The sequence below is a fragment of the Topomyia yanbarensis genome, chromosome 2 (assembly GCF_030247195.1).
Source record: "Topomyia yanbarensis strain Yona2022 chromosome 2, ASM3024719v1, whole genome shotgun sequence".
Lineage (NCBI taxonomy): Eukaryota > Metazoa > Arthropoda > Insecta > Diptera > Culicidae > Topomyia > Topomyia yanbarensis.
In genome coordinates this window covers 294955158-294974264 of record NC_080671.1, presented here as the reverse complement: position 1 = coordinate 294974264, position 19107 = coordinate 294955158, and the positions used below count along the sequence as shown (strand labels likewise).

Genomic DNA, 19107 nt, shown 5'->3' with positions numbered 1-19107 from the left:
ATTTCATTAAATTCACAAACAGTATCCCAACACCGGAACAATCTTCCGGAAATCCGGATTCCCGGGAACCGAATCAAGTAACCATATTCATTTTCACCAAGACTAAAAGTGGATGAGTTCCTGAATCCAAAACAGGTATCAAAATCGGTCAAAAATTACCTTAGTTATTGGCATTTCAGTTTTGTGGATACCCGGGTACCCACGTCGGCCTGTTACGTAGTAAAAAAATTCAGGAACCCCTCCTCACTTCCCCTCTTACTATATCAACAATATTATTAACCGAAAATTTTGAAAAAGCATCAATTCGTTCAAATTTTCGCTTTTATCTCAATATTGACATCACTACAAATCAATGCGTTCACGAAAATTAGTGCCTGAAACTTTAAAGAATAAACCGAAGTAACTAATACTTAGGTACATGTCACCCATTTAAATTTGTAGATAAATAGACTCATAATCCTATATGTCACTGGGTTAGGTCCGTTAGTTTGTGGATATACCTTATTAAGAACCTATACCTGACGCAAATGATCATTTAATGACATTCCGGGGTGAAAAAAATACATTTTAGCTATGCATTCTCTTCCATTGAGTGCGGCATCTCACCCGCAATTTTGATGCGGCATCTCACCCAATTGTAGGGGAGAGATGCCGCACGACGGCATTTTCCTCTAAAATTATGGATGACCGTGCTCATGATTAGAATGCCTTCTAAACGGTCCCAGCTATTCAACCGATACATGATTTACCAAAAATAAAATCGAACAATTAAAAAAACGAAATTTTAATGCGGTGCTGAAAAATTTTCGGCACTCCGTGAGGAAACTGAACGAACAAAATCATTAATAAAATTTTCGTGAGTAATTAAAAAGGATTATTTTACATCTCTAGAGTTATAATTCTTCGAAAGACAAACTCACAATATCATATTACCGTATAAAAGAGACCCCATATACGAGATATAGAGAGTGCGGTATCTCTCCCGAAATTACCCTAAAGCTGTTTGAATTGGCAGCTTCCAGTTCAAAATCGCAAAGCTACATTAAGGGGTTACACAACTGTAGAGCTAAAAAATGGGCATACTTCGGATTTTTTTTCTTGGCACAATAAGAGGATGAGTTGAAATTTTGTTAAAAGGAATTTTTAACATATGTATTACTGAACCAAAAAAATAATTTTTTCTAGTAATTTCATCACAAGATGGCAGCTGTGCAGCATTTCCCCCCATGCGAGTTTTTTAGGTAGAGGTCCACGGCCTGAAAACTATCTCCCGTAATTTTAAACCTAGAGCCAAAAAATAGTTTTTCTGATTCCTTATGACAGTGGCAAGCGACTTACGTAGGATTTTTTCTCGACATTTTGCTTTTTCGCGAAATGGCGCATTATTAAGTGAAAAAATGCCGAAAATACCATTCAAATCGAAACACATTAATTCAACAAAAATTGAGCAATAAGAAATTAAAATCCTACATACGTTGCTAGAGAAATCAATTTCGAATATGCTGTGAAAATTTCAAAACGATCAAAAGCCATTTGGTCGGCTTGTACTTCCGGCCAACTCAAAAAAATTAAAGGGTTGTGTACAGGACACGACCACGGTGACATTAAAAATGTAGCTTTTATCAAGAGCGTGCAAATGAATTTTATCTATCACACATATCGACTCACGTTCTTGTTCATTCGCCTGTTTTCATATATTACAATTTGCTATATACCCTCCCCATCAAAACATAATTTATTGAAGGTCTTTTAATGGTAATCTATTAATTAATCAAGTATCTCACTAGGTGATTGGCATTATTTGGCTGATCCATCTAGTAAAAATAGGCTGGTCTGTCCAGAAAATATATTCAAAAGAAAAGTTCCATATTGAGAGCTGTGATGCGGGAGCCCACGCCCGCCAACGGAAATATACAGATTCTCCATGAAATATGAAGTTTCATTTTCCATTTAAATTTTCAATAATGTACTAATGAACTTAAGTAAACAATCTTAAGTTTAAGTATTTCTTGATCGATTAGTGGTGGAAAAAATGAAATTATTTGATAAATTACATTGTTATGCAACGTTCGCACTATCAGTTAAAACGGGTTTTTATGCTATCTTGGTGACATTTTTCTTGTTGCTAATTATTAAAACGTGTTATAACTCTGTAGTGTAAACATTGTATTATTAAACCAATTCTGCAGCGTTTTATGTTATATAGGTGTTTTATGTGGTAATAGGACTGACATAATTATATCTTCAGTACAGCGGTTTGTTTCATAATTTAAAACAGATTTATTTTAAAATTTAAATTAGTATACCCAACCGTTCTATTTGTTGTATACTTTAAAACGCAATTAGAACTGTGTTTTAAATACATAGGGTAGGACAGATATTCTGACTGGATAAACTGGGAAAACAATTTTAAGTCCAGTAACGCTTAAGACATGGCTTGAGTTTGAATCGAAAAAGAACACCCGCTTCAACTGCTGCTGGGACGGTAAGTTCTGTTTTAAAATTTTCCGTTGTGTGCAGTACGAAACAAAAGTGTTTGAAATTATAAAACAAAAAGTTCTGCTGGGAATGTGATTGTTTCCGATGTAATTACACTAAGATTTTTCACGCAGGGGATACAGGCCGTGTAAATGAAAACCGCTTAAATTAAAAAAAAACGCGTTAATGAAAACCGCGGAAATTTCAAAATCCGCGTAAAGAAACCTGAGTGTACTCTCCTATATAAAATACTACGCTGCTGAACAGTGCAATAACTACAGAAGCACGTTGTCAGATGCCTTACTGGTAAAAAACATATAACCGAAATATGAAACATGAAAACCAATAGGCTCTTTACCCTACGCAGCTATAAAGCGCCGTAAACATGGATTAACAAGTTACAACGCACACGCATGCATGAAAATAAATATATTTTTTTCAAACGCAGCACTCTTAAGCAGCACACACCGTATTGAATTAAATCCAAACCACCCCGCCCACCCACTTTGCAAATCATTCTGTGACACCGTGCTGGTACCCGAAAAATCCGCACACGGCCACCGCTGCCGAAAATGCATAGCGTCTACCGCTTATTGTAGTGCCCAGACGCTGCAGCCATGATCTTACCCGTTCACATAAGAGCAAAAAATGATTCAAACGGGTACGCTTCACCTCTATTTATAAACTAACAGTATATGGTTTAGTCACTTAGGTGCGAGTGTGTGCAAATGCCAACGTTACCGAAAATCGATAGCGCTTATTGCACCGCCCGGAGACGATGTTGCTCGTATGGGATAAGAGCAACAACTGATTTAAACGGACATGCGTTGCTACTATTTATGACTTTTCGTGTTTCATTGAGCAACTAAGCTGCCCTCTCTTGACGGCTGTGTCTGAGAAATCTGCCTCACGAATGGTAATTTTCCCATTTTTCATGAACTTTTTAATTTTACCAATTTCCAAAAGTCTACTTTTATTGGGGAGATATTAAATTATTACCAATATTTAAGTTAGGTGTTTCTGAATCGGTTGGTGTATGAATGATTAAAATCCATCTAGTAATATCGGAGTTATAAGCGTGCAAACCTTACATAGTTTCGTTACATGGGAGATAGTTTAGATTTTAGAATGACACCTAGCCCCAGATAGTGGAGTAAGACATTTTTAATGTCAAAAGTGGGTTTGAGGTTTACACAGGAGGTGTTGCGGAAGAATTGATAAGGACGATCCATAAATGACGTAGCATTTTTGAGTGATTTTTAACACCCTCCTCCCCCATCGTAGCATTTTGTCACAAACCTCTAAACACCCCCTGGTAATTACGTAGCTTGACGGTAATTCTCCCCCCCCCCTCCTTTGTCCCCGTAAAATTTAAAAAAATGAAAAACGATATTAGTTATTCACCTTTAAAAAAAGCTACGTAGCATGATATGACCCCAGACCCCCCTTTTGTCACACATCATCACAAAATACAATACTCCCCCTCCCCCATATAATGCTACGTCATTTATGGATGATCCCTAATTTGAACATTTATATATCGTATTCGTCTTTAATTTTTTGGGATATAATTTTTTACATCTTAAAACACTAATAAATATAAATTTGACCTTTTAAAAATTCTACTGTGGTGTAACCACTTAAATGCCTATTAGACCGAAAGGATATTGAGACTATTTTCATTCTAATTATATTATAACCCTACTCATTTGAAGCCTTTGGTTAAAGAAGCGACATGTTTAATAAAAAAGTGTCCTAATATTAGTGTAATGCTCAAATGTCTATTAATTTGCTCCACCGAATGTGCATAGATTACACAATTAGTTTGAATTATTGAGTATTGGAAAATTTTACTTGGGTTTTGAACAGCAGGCCATTCGGTAGTCAATTTAGTAAACCAATTCTCGACAAACATATGATCACGGCTTAAAAGTCAACTGGCACAATTCTCTTTGAAAGGAAACTCCGGACAAACCGTTACTTGCTAAACACAGTTCATAGCAGTTAATAAATAAGAAAATTTTTCTCTTTTGTTTACTACTAACATCTGTGATTGGCGAGTAACGGTTTGTCCGGAATTTCCTTTCAAAGAGAATTTTGACAGTTGGCTTTTAAGCCGTAATCATGTTTGTCGAGAATTATGTTACCAAACTCTCCGCAATACTCCCTTTTTATCCAAATATCAAAAATACTCAGCAAATTTTCAGATAAGGATTGCTGACTTGTTCAGTAATTTGATCATTAAATTTGACGAATTGGTAGTGGAAGTTAATTTACTAGTTTTTAAAGGTTGTACAGAAAATTAAAAGACGAACGAAAGAAATCTCACATTTCCTGAATTTGATTACCAATTTTAGCCCGGGATTTCTGAACATAAAACATTATCATTATCAAAAAAATCATTTGATCGCAAAAATCATCAATAATTATCAGTAAAGCCGAATTATTTCCACTTTTTCGCGATTGAATCTACACTTGCTTGCACTATCAGGCTTCTAATTATTATATTTGAGAGTCAAATCCTTTATCCAACATCGTCATGTGTAAAATTGCCCTAGTCAAGGAATAAATACACCTCATACATAATGACGACCAGAAAAATCTCACTACTATGGCTTTCACTGGGTTCTGTTGAAAATTCATGGTTTTACGAAAAACTAAGAAGTATTCGCAATGTGCAAACACGCCGTGTTAATGTTTTTCTCCGAAAATGGCGATTTAACAGATGGTTTGTTGTACGTATTTTGTAAGTTTTTGACGAGATTCGATGATGTTTAACTTTTTCCCGAACAAGTCAGTATTTTACTGAATGGTGGATAATTTACCGAAAAAAGGAAAAGTAATAATTAATTCAGTTAAAAATATTCAAGGTTTTAGTAACAAATTATTCGTCAAACTACCGAAGACACTGAAAAATGAACACGCTTTTGCATTTTTTTAAATCAATTGCTGATCTCCGTGAAATATTACTGTGCAAATCGTCATATGAAATTACTGAACAACTTTGGGTAGTGCACATATAACTGGCTGGTTTGAATATGCAAAGCCTAAATAAAACACTCATTTGATAAAAAATATCGCCCTTCTGTTGTTTTCGAAACAATCTTATGTTATTGGCATTTTTTCAAACATGCTCTTTCTGTAACTGAGCATCTGATGAGGAACACTCCCTCTTGAATTGGGCGAGAATTAATGCTATCGCATCCCCCTGTGTGGTAGAGATTTGCGTGAACTCAAAAAAAAATCTCTTGATTCTCGAGAGCGTATTCTCTTGATTCTCGATTCTCTCGCTTTCGGTGGGATCTAGTAAACAGCCCTACTGCGTTTAACTGCTTGCAAAAGAGAAAATGAGCTAATATCGAGAGCAGTAAGGAAGCCTGGTGTAATGTACTGCCAAAACCGAAAATTCCATTAGTCTAGACTAGAAAAACTCTAGAAAGAGAAATGCGGAAACTCCATTTTGGATCGATTGGATTCGCGTTTAGCTGTCAAAAAACGATCCAATCGAACATTGCCTACACAGAAAACTTGCATTACCTAGGGTAACCAACCTAATTTGGACCCCTACATATTTTGGACCCTGTTAATGTATTTGCCTCCTACACTGCCAAGCATAGTTGGAACCTGTGCACCTTTTTCGCGACATGTCAAGCCACCCGTACATTCACGCTCTGCTGAAAATGTCGCATGTCTCAAACAGGTGAGCTTCCAAGCCTCGATGGTTGGTCTCGTGACATGTCATGGAATTTAAATGCGTCATCGGTCTGGAGACTGGTCATGAGGATAATTTACCTGTCGCGCGTAAGGCCATACCAGTCACAAAGTTTACGAACCTGTACAAAGATGAACATTTTGTTATGGTTTGCTAGTTTGACCTGTATCTTATTCTTGATCGTTTAAGTACCGTGCAGTGGCAGATAAACGGAATGGTAGACGCTACATAAATTCAATTATTTTGAACTATTTCAACTTTTTGATAATAAATGTAGCGAGTTACGAGGAGTTAAAAATCAATAGTTTTAGACATTTTAAACGCACACTAGTAAAGTAAATGCGTCAAAATTGAAAAATTTTCATCTCTTCACAGATAAATATTGTTTGATATTGCGAGTTAAGAGGTATTGAAAATCAATAGTTTTAGACATTTTAAACGCACAAGGGGAAGTAAATGCGTCAAAATTGAATTTTTTTCATCTTTTCACAGATAAATATTGTTCGTTATTGCAAGCAACGAGGAGTTCAAAATCAATAGTTTTAGACATTTTAAACGCACACTGGGAAGTAAATGCGTCAAAATCGAAAATTTTTCGACTTTTCACAGATCAATATTGTTTGTTATTGCGAGTTACGAGGATTTGAAAATCAATAGTTTTAGACATTTTAAACGCACACTGGGAAGTAAATGCGTCAAAATCGAAAAATTTTCAACTTTTCACAGATAAACATTGTTTGTTATTGCGAGTTAAGAGGTGTTGAAAATCAATAGCTTTAGACATTTTAAACGCACACTGGGAAGTAAATCCGTCAAAATCGAAAAAATTTCAAGTTTTCACAGACAAATATTTTTCGTTATTGCGAGTTACTAGGAATTCAAAATCAACAGTTTTAGACATTTTAAACGCACACTGGGAAGTACACGCGTCAAAATTTGAAAATTTTCATCTCTTCACAGATAAATATTGTTTGTTATTGCAAGTTAAGAGGTGTTGAAAATCAATAGATTTAGATATTTTAAACGCACACTGGGAAGTAAATGCGTCAAAATCGAAAAATTTTCAAGTTTTCACAGACAAATATTTTTCGTTATTGCGAGTTACTAGGAGTTGAAAATCAATAGTTTTAGACATTTTAAACGCACACTGGGAAGTAAATGCGTCAAAATTTGAAAATTTTCATCTCTTCACAGATAAATATTGTTTGTTATTGCGAGTTAAGAGGTGTTGAAAATCAATCGTTTTAGACATTTTAAACGCACAAGGGAAAGTAAATGCGTCAAAATCGAAAAATTTTCATCTTTTCACAGGTAAATATTGTTCGTTATTGCAAGCTACGAGGAGTTGAAAATCAATTGTTTTAGACATATTAAACGCACACTGGGAAGTAAATGCGTCAAAATCGAAATTTTTGCAACTTTTCACAGATCAATATTTTTTGTTATTGCGAGTTACGAGGTTTATAAAATCAATAGTTTAGACATTTTAAACGCACACTGGGAAGTCAACTTTTCACAGATAAACATTGTTTGTTACTGCGAATTAAGAGGTGTTGAAAATCAATAGTTTTAGACATTTTAAACGCACACTGGGAAGTAAATGAGTCAAAATCGAAAAATTTTCAGCTTTTCACAGATAAATATTGTTTGTTATTGCGAGTTACGAGGATTTGAAAATCAATAGTTTTAGACATTTCAACTTTTCACAGATAAATATTGTTTGTTATTGCGAGTTACGAGGATTTGAAAATCAATAGTTTTAGACATTTAAACGCACACTTGAAAGTAAATGCGTCAAAATCGAAAAAAATTCAACTTTTCACAGATAAATATTGTTTGTTATTGCGAGTTACGAAGATTTGAAAATCAATAGTTTTAGACATTTTAAACGCACACTTGAAATTGAAAGTAAATGCGTCATAATGGAAAAAAATCTACTTTCACACAAAATTTTTATTTGTTATTGCTAGTTACGTGAAGTTGAAAAATGATAGTTTTGGAATTTTTAGACACACATTAGTAAGTAAATGCGTCAAAATGGAAAATTTTTCAACTTTTCGCCAATTTTTTTTTGTTTTTCGAGTTACAGTAAGATTCCGTTTTGGCGCGTTCCGTTTTTGGCATGCTCCCATTTTGGCACACTCCGATTTTGGCAACAAATGGGTTCCGTTTTTGTAAACATTCTTGTTGTACATAATAAATCTTTTAAAAATGTTCAATAGATATTTTTTGTATCAATTGACATTACATTTGACTTTATTTCCAAACATGGGAGTCATATTAATCCTCAAAAGCCTAAATCATTTTTTTTAAATTTTTTTAAAATTGTCTTACAGTTTCAATACTTTACTGTGATAATTTTGTGGTTTTTCGCAATGTTGTTTTAAAAAAGCGTTATGCATTTAAAGGTTAACTATGTTTTACACTATATGTGTCGTATTTAATGATAACAATAAGTATAGAAATGTATTGTTTATGTATAATACAAGTGGTAGCAGTGTAACTAGTGTTAGACGGAATCAATTTTTATAGTCGAATGCAAATGAATGTGCTACACCGCATAACACAACGTCATTACAAAACTTGGCACTAAATTTGCAATTCATATCGAAAGCCCGTATTTAGGAATACAAAACTGATAGCTCCCAAATAGTTTACGATGTGTTTTTGAAAATGCATTTTCAGATATAGTGCACTTTATATTCGTAAATGTTGAATTTGCAAACCTCCCTAGGTGCCAAAATGTTCTGGTAAAAAGAAATAATAAATCAACACCAAACATGAATTCAGCGACGTAAAATGTGAAGTTTTTATCAAATTCGGATCCCTTTTGAGGTTTTAACCGACTCTTTTTATGGAAGGTAATCACTGTGCGAAGACTGAATTTGATATACATATGAATAAAATTGAATTTTCTTATTTTTTCCTTTCATCTAATTCCATTTCACACATGGTTAAAAATCCTTGAAACATTTTTGAAGTCGTAAATTGAAAATCCAAACTTTAAAAATAAGGTTCAATTATTGACACGGTTCCGGCTTTGGCAACAGCAAAAAATAAAATTGTTGCCAAAAACGGAATACTACTGTACTAGGATATGAAAATCACTAGTTTTGAACATTTTAAACGCACATGGGGAAGTAAATGCGTCAAAATCGCAAAATTCAATTTTTACAGATGTATGTTGCTTGTTTTTCCGAGTTATTAGGACTTGAAAATCAAAAGTTTTGAACATTTGAAATGCACAACGGGTAGTAATTTCGACAAAACGGAAATTTAAAAATGCGTTTAAAATTAGAAGTGTGCCCAGCGCCGCCGCGTCGGGCCGCGCCGACGGTTGCAGGTAAAAATAGTAAACAACTCGTAATAACAAACAATGTTTATCTGTGGAAAGTTGAAAAAAAATCGATTTTGACGCATTTACTTCCCAGTGTGCGTTTAAAATGTCTAAAATTATTGATTTTCAACACCTCGTAACTCGCAATAACAAACAATGTTTATCCGTGAAAAGTTGAAAAATTTTCGATTTTGACGCATTTACTTCACAGTGTGCGTTTAAAATGTCTAAAAATATTGATTTTCAACACCTCTTAACTCGCAATAACAAACAATGTTTATCTGTGAAAAGTTGAATTTTTTTCGATTTTGACGCATTTACTTCCTAATGTGCGTTTAAAATGTCTAAAACTATTGATTTTCAACACCTCTTAACTCGCAATAACAAACAATGTTTATCTGTGAAAAGTTGAATTTTTTTCGATTTTGACGCATTTACTCCCTAATGTGCGTTTAAAATGCCTAAAACTATTGATTTTCAACACCTCTTAACTCGCAATAACAAACAATGGTTATCTGTGAAAAGTTGAAAATTTTTCGATTTTGACGCATTTACTTCCCAGTGTGCGTTTAAAATGTCTAAAACTATTGATTTTCAACACCTCTTAACTCGCAATAACAAACAATGTTTATCTGTGAAAAGTTGATTTTTTTTCGATTTTGACGCATTTACTTCCTAATGTGCGTTTAAAATGTCTAAAACTATTCATTTTCAACACCTCTTAACTCGCAATAACAAACAATGTTTATCTGTGAAAATTTGATTATTTTTTTTTTCGATTTTGACGCATTTACTCCCGAATTTGCGTTTAAAATGTCTAAAACTATTGATTTTCAACACCTCTTAACTCGCAATAACAAACAATATTTATTTGTGAAATGTTGAAAGAAATACAATTATCTCATTTTCTATATTTCCAATTATCCGCCAAAGTACGGTATCCAATATTTTACCCATTTTCAATACCGGTTCATTGTCGACATGTCACCTAACAAGCAAACCTGTTTTTCTATTGTCGCGACCGTTCGCAAACGAACATACATGTCACAGTTCAGTAAATGTACAGCCGCTTGACAAACCTGTTTTGTTTTGAAACATGTACAAATTTTATGACATGTCACGGGGAAAATGTATCGTGTCATAGTACACGCGATTGTGTCACATGTCGTAAGAATCCGCAACTTGTACATGTCACGAGCAAACATGCGACCAGTCACCAGATGACTGGTCATAACCATGACATTTTCCAGCTATGCTGCCAAGTTTCTCTGCATTTGTTTGGTTTGATGCAGCAATTACATTCCTTGGGTTGTCTATTAAGTTTCAATATCATTAGTTCATCTCTAATTGTTTAAAATTAAACAGAATCCACAGTTTTCAAAAATATCACCGAAAACGTTTTATGTTTCAACGATAGCCAAGAGAAACCAGTGGAAATGATACATTTTCAAATTGGATTTAAATGTACAATTATAATATTTTTATCGATTTAATTAGTTTGTCTGATTTGGTATTATGCATGTTACGTGTTTGAAAACGTTTCTTCGTAATGTTTTATCTAAAAAATCTTAAATAAATAGTGTCCACAATATGTCTTAACAAATTAATTTCAACTTATTTTGGACACCCCTCGATTTTCTCTCTTGACAGCTATTTGTTTATCGAGTTAAAATAATCAAAAAGTGAAAAAAAATAAAAGGGTTGTGTACAGGACACGACCACGGTGACATTAAAAATGTAGCTTTTATCAAGAGCGTGCAAATGAATTTTATCTATCACGCATATCGACTCACGTTCTTGTTCATTCGCCTGTTTTCATATATTACAATTTGCTATATACCCTCCCCATCAAAACATAATTTATTGAAGGTCTTTTAATGGTAATCTATTAATTAATCAAGTATCTCACTAGGTGATTGGCATTATTTGGCTGATCCATCTAGTAAAAATAGGCTGGTCTGTCCAGAAAATATATTCAAAAGAAAAGTTCCATATTGAGAGCTGTGATGCGGGAGCCCACGCCCGCCAACGGAAATATACAGATTCTCCATGAAATATGAAGTTTCATTTTCCATTTAAATTTTCAATAATGTACTAATGAACTTAAGTAAACAATCTTAAGTTTAAGTATTTCTTGATCGATTAGTGGTGGAAAAAATGAAATTATTTGATAAATTACAATGTTATGCAACGTTCGCACTATCAGTTAAAACGGGTTTTTATGCTATCTTGGTGACATTTTTCTTGATGCTAATTATTAAAACGTGTTATAACTCTGTAGTGTAAACATTGTATTATTAAACCAATTCTGCAGCGTTTTATGTTATATAGGTGTTTTATGTGGTAATAGGACTGACATAATTATATCTTTAGTACAGCGGTTTGTTTCATAATGTAAAACAGATTTATTTTAAAATTTAAATTAGTATACCCAACCGTTCTATTTGTTGTATACTTTAAAACGCAATTAGAACTAAGTTCTGTTTTAAAATTTTCCGTTGTGTGCAGTACGAAACAAAAGTGTTTGAAATTATAAAACAAAAAGTTCTGCTGGGAATGTGATTGTTTCCGATGTAATTACACTAAGATTTTTCACGCAGGGGATACAGGCCGTGTAAATGAAAACCGCTTAAATTAAAAAAAAACGCGTGAATGAAAACCGCGTAAATTTCAAAATCCGCGTAAAGAAACCTGAGTGTACTCTCCTATATAAAATACTACGCTGCTGAACAGTGCAATAACTACAGAAGCACGTTGTCAGATGCCTTACTGGTAAAAAACATATAACCGAAATATGAAACATGAAAACCAATAGGCTCTTTACCCTACGCAGCTACAAAGCGCCGTAAACATGGATTAACAAGTTACAACGCACACGCATGCATGAAAATAAATATATTTTTTTCAAACGCAGCACTCTTAAGCAGCACACACCGTATTGAATTAAATCCAAACCACCCCGCCCACCCACTTTGCAAATCATTCTGTGACACCGTGCTGGTACCCGAAAAATCCGCACACGGCCACCGCTGCCGAAAATGCATAGCGTCTACCGCTTATTGTAGTGCCCAGACGCTGCAGCCATGATCTTACCCGTTCACATAAGAGCAAAAAATGATTCAAACGGGTACGCTTCACCTCTATTTATAAACTAACAGTATATGGTTTAGTCACTTAGGTGCGAGTGTGTGCAAATGCCAACGTTACCGAAAATCGATAGCGCTTATTGCACCGCCCGGAGACGATGTTGCTCGTATGGGATAAGAGCAACAACTGATTTAAACGGACATGCGTTGCTACTATTTATGACTTTTCGTGTTTCATTGAGCAACTAAGCTGCCCTCTCTTGACGGCTGTGTCTGAGAAATCTGCCTCACGAATGGTAATTTTCCCATTTTTCATGAACTTTTAATTTTACCAATTTCCAAAAGTCTACTTTTATTGGGGAGATATTAAATTATTACCAATATTTAAGTTGGGTGTTTCTGAATCGGTTGGTGTATGAATGATTAAAATCCATCTAGTAATATCGGAGTTATAAGCGTGCAAACCTTACATAGTTTCGTTACATGGGAGATAGTTTAGATTTTAGAATGACACCTAGCCCCAGATAGTGGAGTAAGACATTTTTAATGTCAAAAATTCGTAACGATAGGTCACCTGCTCTTTTTGGTCAAATTATTTAAAAATGTTCAAACCAATGGATGTCGAAAATCAAACGATTGAGGAACATTTCATTGAAGACCATAATATGACCAAAGAGGAGACTTCTGAAATCCATGTTGAAGAACATTTGTAATCCGAATTTTTTGAATTCGACGAGCTATATGTTGACAAATCTAAGAGACATATCACAGCTAAGTAATGATAATAAGAGTGTGCTTGCTGAATTCCTAGGATCGCCTGAAACACTCACACGAACAGGAACATCACGATTCAAGCAACGTAGTCCTGCTGTTTTAACATATCGCCGAACAGTTGAATACCACAAGGCGAAAACTGAAGAAAAAAGGAAAGTAATGGAAGAGAAACAAAGAAAAACTGAGCTTAGAAAGAATAACCAGAAACCATCTCGTAAACAAAAGAATTAAAAATTAATATTTAGTACAAGAAGATTCCTGACGAACTTTGAACCTTAATTTATCATCCACTTGAGGATGTCACTCCATAATGCTACTACAGATGAATTGTTACATGAAATATATTATTGTTAACTCTATTGCATAACATTTAAGGTGAAGATATGTGGAAGCCACGTTGCTAGGCACCGACTCGCTTGTTTACATTGAGAAAAACTGAAATTTGAAGTGAAAATTCAAACGCACAAATGAAAGTTTCCGAACATTTTCCCTTGGTCATCTGCATATTGGCAGAAAATTTGAAGTTTTGTTAGTAAACGATTAAAGTTTCGCGAATGTTTTTGCAGTGGTGTGTGAATAAAGTGCATTTGAAAAAGTGCAATGAAAAGGAGAAGAAGAAAAATAAGAGTGTTTCAAAAAGAAACCCCAAGTGAAGAGGGATGATATTTTCGCACAAAATAGGAGCTACAGATGGCATTCCATCAAAAACTCGGATTGATTGTATAGGAAAATGTTCTAGCTTCCTTAAGTAGCAGTTTCGTGGCACACCAGCAAGGTTAGTGTGTTGAAAAACGTATTTTTATATTTGCTCATGTCAGATACATGGTTAGGCAGGGGAGAGGGGTGTGTGCGGCGTAGCAGTTATGTTGTGGCTCGCATGTATAATGTCCTTAATGCTGCTTTAAGTCTGCAGTAACCTAATTGTACCGAAAGTTTTTCTATTTCTCAAAATGATAGAACTAAAAAAATACTTCATGCAGTCAGCCTTCCATAAGATTAATGTACCATTTTTGATTGGCAGTCACTGATTTGCTTATGTTCTTCTTTCATGAATTAAATATACTGCAAAGAGAACGAGTCAGTAGTACAGTTTAGCAGAAAAAACTTCACTCTTTCCAAAGTATATTCACATTCAGTGTGTCCAAAATATGCTTGGAACACTGTCCAAATTAGTGTGGAAGGGTCCGAAATGTGAAAAATTCATGCTGTGAAGAAATGTCATTTTCGAGTTTATGTCAATGTATAAAACATCCATTGACAGTTTTCATTCAAGAACAGTAATTTTGGAGCAGACTCGTGCATGTATTGCATTAAAAACATAGGCAAGCAAATATTTTTTGACGTTCACGTAATTTCATTTCCTCTAGGGGTCCAAAATCGGTTGGTTACCCTAGCAGTAGGAAATTTTAAATCTGTGCATCCTACTTCCTCCAACGAAAAACGAAAGAGAGGGAGTCCAAATTTACCCAAAATAATGAGATATTCCCCAAAGCCCAAAGCCAACTTCATCTCTTAAATTTTGAGTAAAAAAATCATTCCCTCTCCCTTGTTTTCCGGCAGTGAAATAAGGACAGCAAATTAAAATTACCTACTGGTAGGTAATGGATTTTAAGTGTGTATCCTTATAACATTGAACGTGTTGCCATACAATGCCGGGGCATACGCTGCCAAAAATGCTGTTTTTCTCTCCGCAGTTCTCTTACTAGTTTTTCTAGTCTAGACCTTAGGAACCATTAGGTTTGTTCCAGTACATAGAAGTTACTCCCTGTTGCTCCGGAGCAAAAAATTCTTGCTCCGTTTCACTCCGGTTTGCCACCACAAGAAGAAAAAAGAGAAGAAGATAGTAGAGGAACGATTTTCTCCCTGTTTGCTTCGGAGTATTTCCAGTTTCTCCTGGTACTGGAACAAACCTATTGCTTACTTAGCTCGTGCCATCTTGCTTAGTCAATAACGTTCGATAGTAAATATTTGAGGTTTGTTATTGCTTGCTACTAAACTAGAATAACATTTATTGCAATTCTAAGGCTGTGGATCAAGAGATGATTTTGTTAACGTTTGGTAAAAATTCCAAACTTCGAAAGTTATTTTTGTTATAATTGGAACTTTATTCCTATGAAGAATACAATTCATTGCATACGTCGATATGACGTAGCAACAAAACATATTTCTAGCAGAATAACGAGCGATTTTTATTTGAGCTTCGACGAAAATGAAAGGACGTTGTTGCTCTTAGTTGACACTTGTCTTGTTTTATCGATAGGAATTAGAAAATCCTACAGCGGTAATACCGACTCATCATTCGCGTCAACACGGGCATTTTTATGACTTTGAATTACTTTTTAATTCGACATTTTCTTAACAAACCTGGGAATCCTATTTGTGCATTGTGATTCAGTGGTGATACAGAATACAATCAAACAGATAACTTATTTCCGACAAAAATCCATATGGGACTCTCATGCTTTTATGGACAGTACACTGCCCATGACCGCATATCAGTCCCATAAAGATAGGAAATCCCATAGAAAACGGGACAACTATGCGATCATGGGTAGTACACCAATTCGTCAAATCTTCAACAGGCATGTGTTCAAATGATTTAAACTTTGTCGAAATTGGAAATCTGCTCTCTGGGTCAAGGCAATTGAATGAAATGTATCGCTCTAATAATTCAATTCCCCGAAATTATTTCCTATTTATTGTTTTACGTATGGTGCCTGTAGTCTATTAGGATATAGATGAGTCTAACTTTTCCTAAAAAAATGGTTCAGATTCTAAAGTATTCCATAGTAGGGTTATTTCTGTATACCTTACACCCGTTTGGCAGTTTTTGCGGATCATAAGCTGGCGCTATACTTCATAAATGCTCCATGTTCTATGAGGTTCTCTATATACACGAGACAACAGGACTAAGCCGCAAAATATCAAAAAGTGAAATAACGATAACATTGGATAAAGAATTTTTTCAGCTGCATTCCACTTTTACTTTAATTCAAGCATGATTTTTGAAAACAGCGAAACTCGCACTTGATCCAAACAGAGAAAACGGCGATGACATTTTCGAAGTTTTGTTTTAAATGTTATTTAAAAACCATACCGATTTTTACACCAAATATTCATCCAAAATGCTCACCAAAGACGCCTTTCCATTGAATAGAACGAACATTCGCGATCAAGACATTTAAAAGAGCGGATTGAAGAAAAATTAAAGTTACGATGTTATTAGTATCACGCTCACAGTTTCGTCGTTTCCCGGATAGAATTTTACAATAGCATTTACCCTACAAACAATCATAAAACAATAAATATTATAGTTATTAGTGTTTCAACATTGTTCGATGCCAAGTTCTCTCAGTAGATTTACAATAAAAGTTCATGTAACAATAAATTTCACTGTTCAGCAAAAAGCTGATACAGTGCATTCACATTAAATTTTACTGTTTTCGAGAAAAAAAATGTATAGAGAAAAAATGATTTTTTAATGTTAAGATACATAACCATCCCCCTTTTTCACTGTAAAAGTCTATTTTACATTGAAATTTACTGTAAAAACGTTAATGTTTATTGTTTTTGTATTGTAGCATAACACTAAAACTTACTGTAAATTATTGTAAAATTACTGTACTGTCACAGTGAAAATCATGGTTTTGTTACTGTACATTTCTATTCGGGTTTACTTTCGTTGGTTTGGTATCTTTGTTGCACTTACGTTATTTCAGTTTCGTTAATTGTGGTGACTAATCTTATCATTTTTTAATCAATTCTATGACTGAACTGTTCCGCCGAGGCAGTATGCCAATGAGGACAACCAACATTTGTAGTTTGTCACTTTTGAGCAGTGTGTTTAAGACAAATAAAGGTTACGTTATTCTGAGCATCACTCTTACACTTTCGACATTTTTCAATTAGTCGATTTTAGTGTCTCATTTTTGCTCGCATTGTCACAAGTATTTAGATTTGATCTACTGTAGGATAGATTTAGATAATCAAAAATAAAAATGTGCTGAAAGTGCATTTGTGGTGCTTAGAATAACATCACTTGCATTCTTTTTCTCTAAAATATTTGCTAGAATTAAGGAACTGCGTGCTCTTGTTCCCCTTATAGAAACATTACCTATATTGAGCATTTTAGAAGAAAAATTGTAGTATATTTTAATGATTTAATTACAAAAACCGATTAAATTAAAATAACGTAAGTGCTACAGCAGTACCAAACCTAACGTAACTAACATGACGAAACTGTATTTATGCACTGTTGACGTGTCAGTTGTTTGTTCGTCATTATTTCGATTGCGCATTTTTCAGCTGCATTACCGAATAATGAAACGAATGTTTGTCAGCATATACATTAAGATGCGTAGAATGCGGGGGAGTGATAATCACAGTTTGTTTACATTTGTTAGTTACGGTGTTTTCAAAAATCATGCTTGAATTGTAATACCTGTTACAATAAGAATTAATTACGGCAATTTTTTTCGAATTATAATGTTAAGGATGCTGCGGTTAAAACTTTAAGCTCGTTTTTTTCTCGAAATCAATACAATGTCACTTAGTCCAATCTGACTTAACACCGATCAACTATGCGTAGAACAGCAGTATATGACACACAAATCGATGATTTCGTGCAATAGGGATGCAACTCAAAATCTGCCAATGTTTGGATTAACTGCACTTACTGAAGCGGGTCCAATCTTGATCAAGATTCCTCAAATATTACCAATCGATTGTTGATTCGGAAATAACTATCAAACTGAGAGATTTCAACGAAAGGTCCAGAAAATGTGCCAAATGATTCAGTTTTAATGGCACATGCTGTCATTGTTATTCTGATTTCTTTAGATGAGACGTATATACAACTTTTAGCCAGTATCAGCCCAAACTCTACTCTTTAACCAGATCCACGCAAATATTCATACCATTCCTGATGGCAGAGAATGTGACATTCCCCAAAGCCGGCCACCACTGATTAATACACAGCGTACATGAAATAGAAAAGAAAAATATTGCGTCAATGAAAAGGCCCCTTCTCCCTCTTAGGCTCATGTTTGTAGTTTTTGTGTACCAAAATATAAAAAAAATCAATCTATATCGATCTTTAACACTAGTGCTTTTCAATAGCATTTTATAGCTACATTCGCATAAAACTACCTACGGAAGCGCTCTCCATTTATTATATATCTAATACCTCGACTTGAATGTGGATGGATACCCATTCATTTTACTATACATCGTCCCAAAATCTCTATTTTTCTGCTCCTTAATTTGATTTTCCGATGCGTTCGACAAGCTGTCTACTCCAGGTTGTTCTTTCCGCTGAGAAAACTCTCTAATCAAGCAAAACGTAAAAACTAACACTTTAATTAACACTTCGTCATGTATGTTCCTGCATCGCAATTTTGGGGATAAAAAAGGAAACAATTTTCGTACAAACTTCAGTAGATAAACCTCACTTTTTGACTATTGGACAGCAATGAACGATATCGAGTAAAAAAAGAGTTAAGAAAATGCTTAAGAGCATGTTCAGGAGTGTTTCAGTTTTAGATTCATAATTTTGACAGTTCTATTACATAAAACTGAAAATTTTAAAACTAGAACTTGCTGTCCCCAGCAGCAGTTTTAGCGGATGTTCTATTCAGTTTAAAATTCATGTCACTCCGTGCTTTCAGCGTCACTGCATTCAAATTTATTTTTCCCCAGTCTATCGGGTCTAAGTGTCTGTG

At 34.5% G+C, this 19107-nt stretch overlaps 1 protein-coding gene across 8 annotated transcripts in view; it reads right to left on the bottom strand.

Annotated features, from left to right (window-relative positions):
• Positions 1-18896, bottom strand: part of LOC131683301 (protein sex-lethal-like) — an 814973-nt gene extending 796077 nt beyond the window's left edge. For 5 of the 8 annotated variants that reach the window (XR_009304490.1, XM_058965150.1, XM_058965151.1 and 2 more), the window contains exons 1-2: positions 18573-18893; positions 18304-18349 (exon numbers count right to left, since the gene is read on the bottom strand). Coding sequence is in view for 6 of the 8 variants with exons in the window: in XM_058965150.1 (XP_058821133.1) it covers positions 18304-18349; positions 18573-18616 (90 nt within the window). In the remaining 2 variants the exon portion in view is untranslated. Of the gene's footprint in view, positions 1-18303; positions 18350-18572 lie in introns of all 8 variants that reach the window. The other 3 variants (XM_058965145.1, XM_058965146.1, XM_058965147.1) reach the window with 2 other exon arrangements.
• Between the last annotated feature and the right edge of the window lie 211 nt (positions 18897-19107).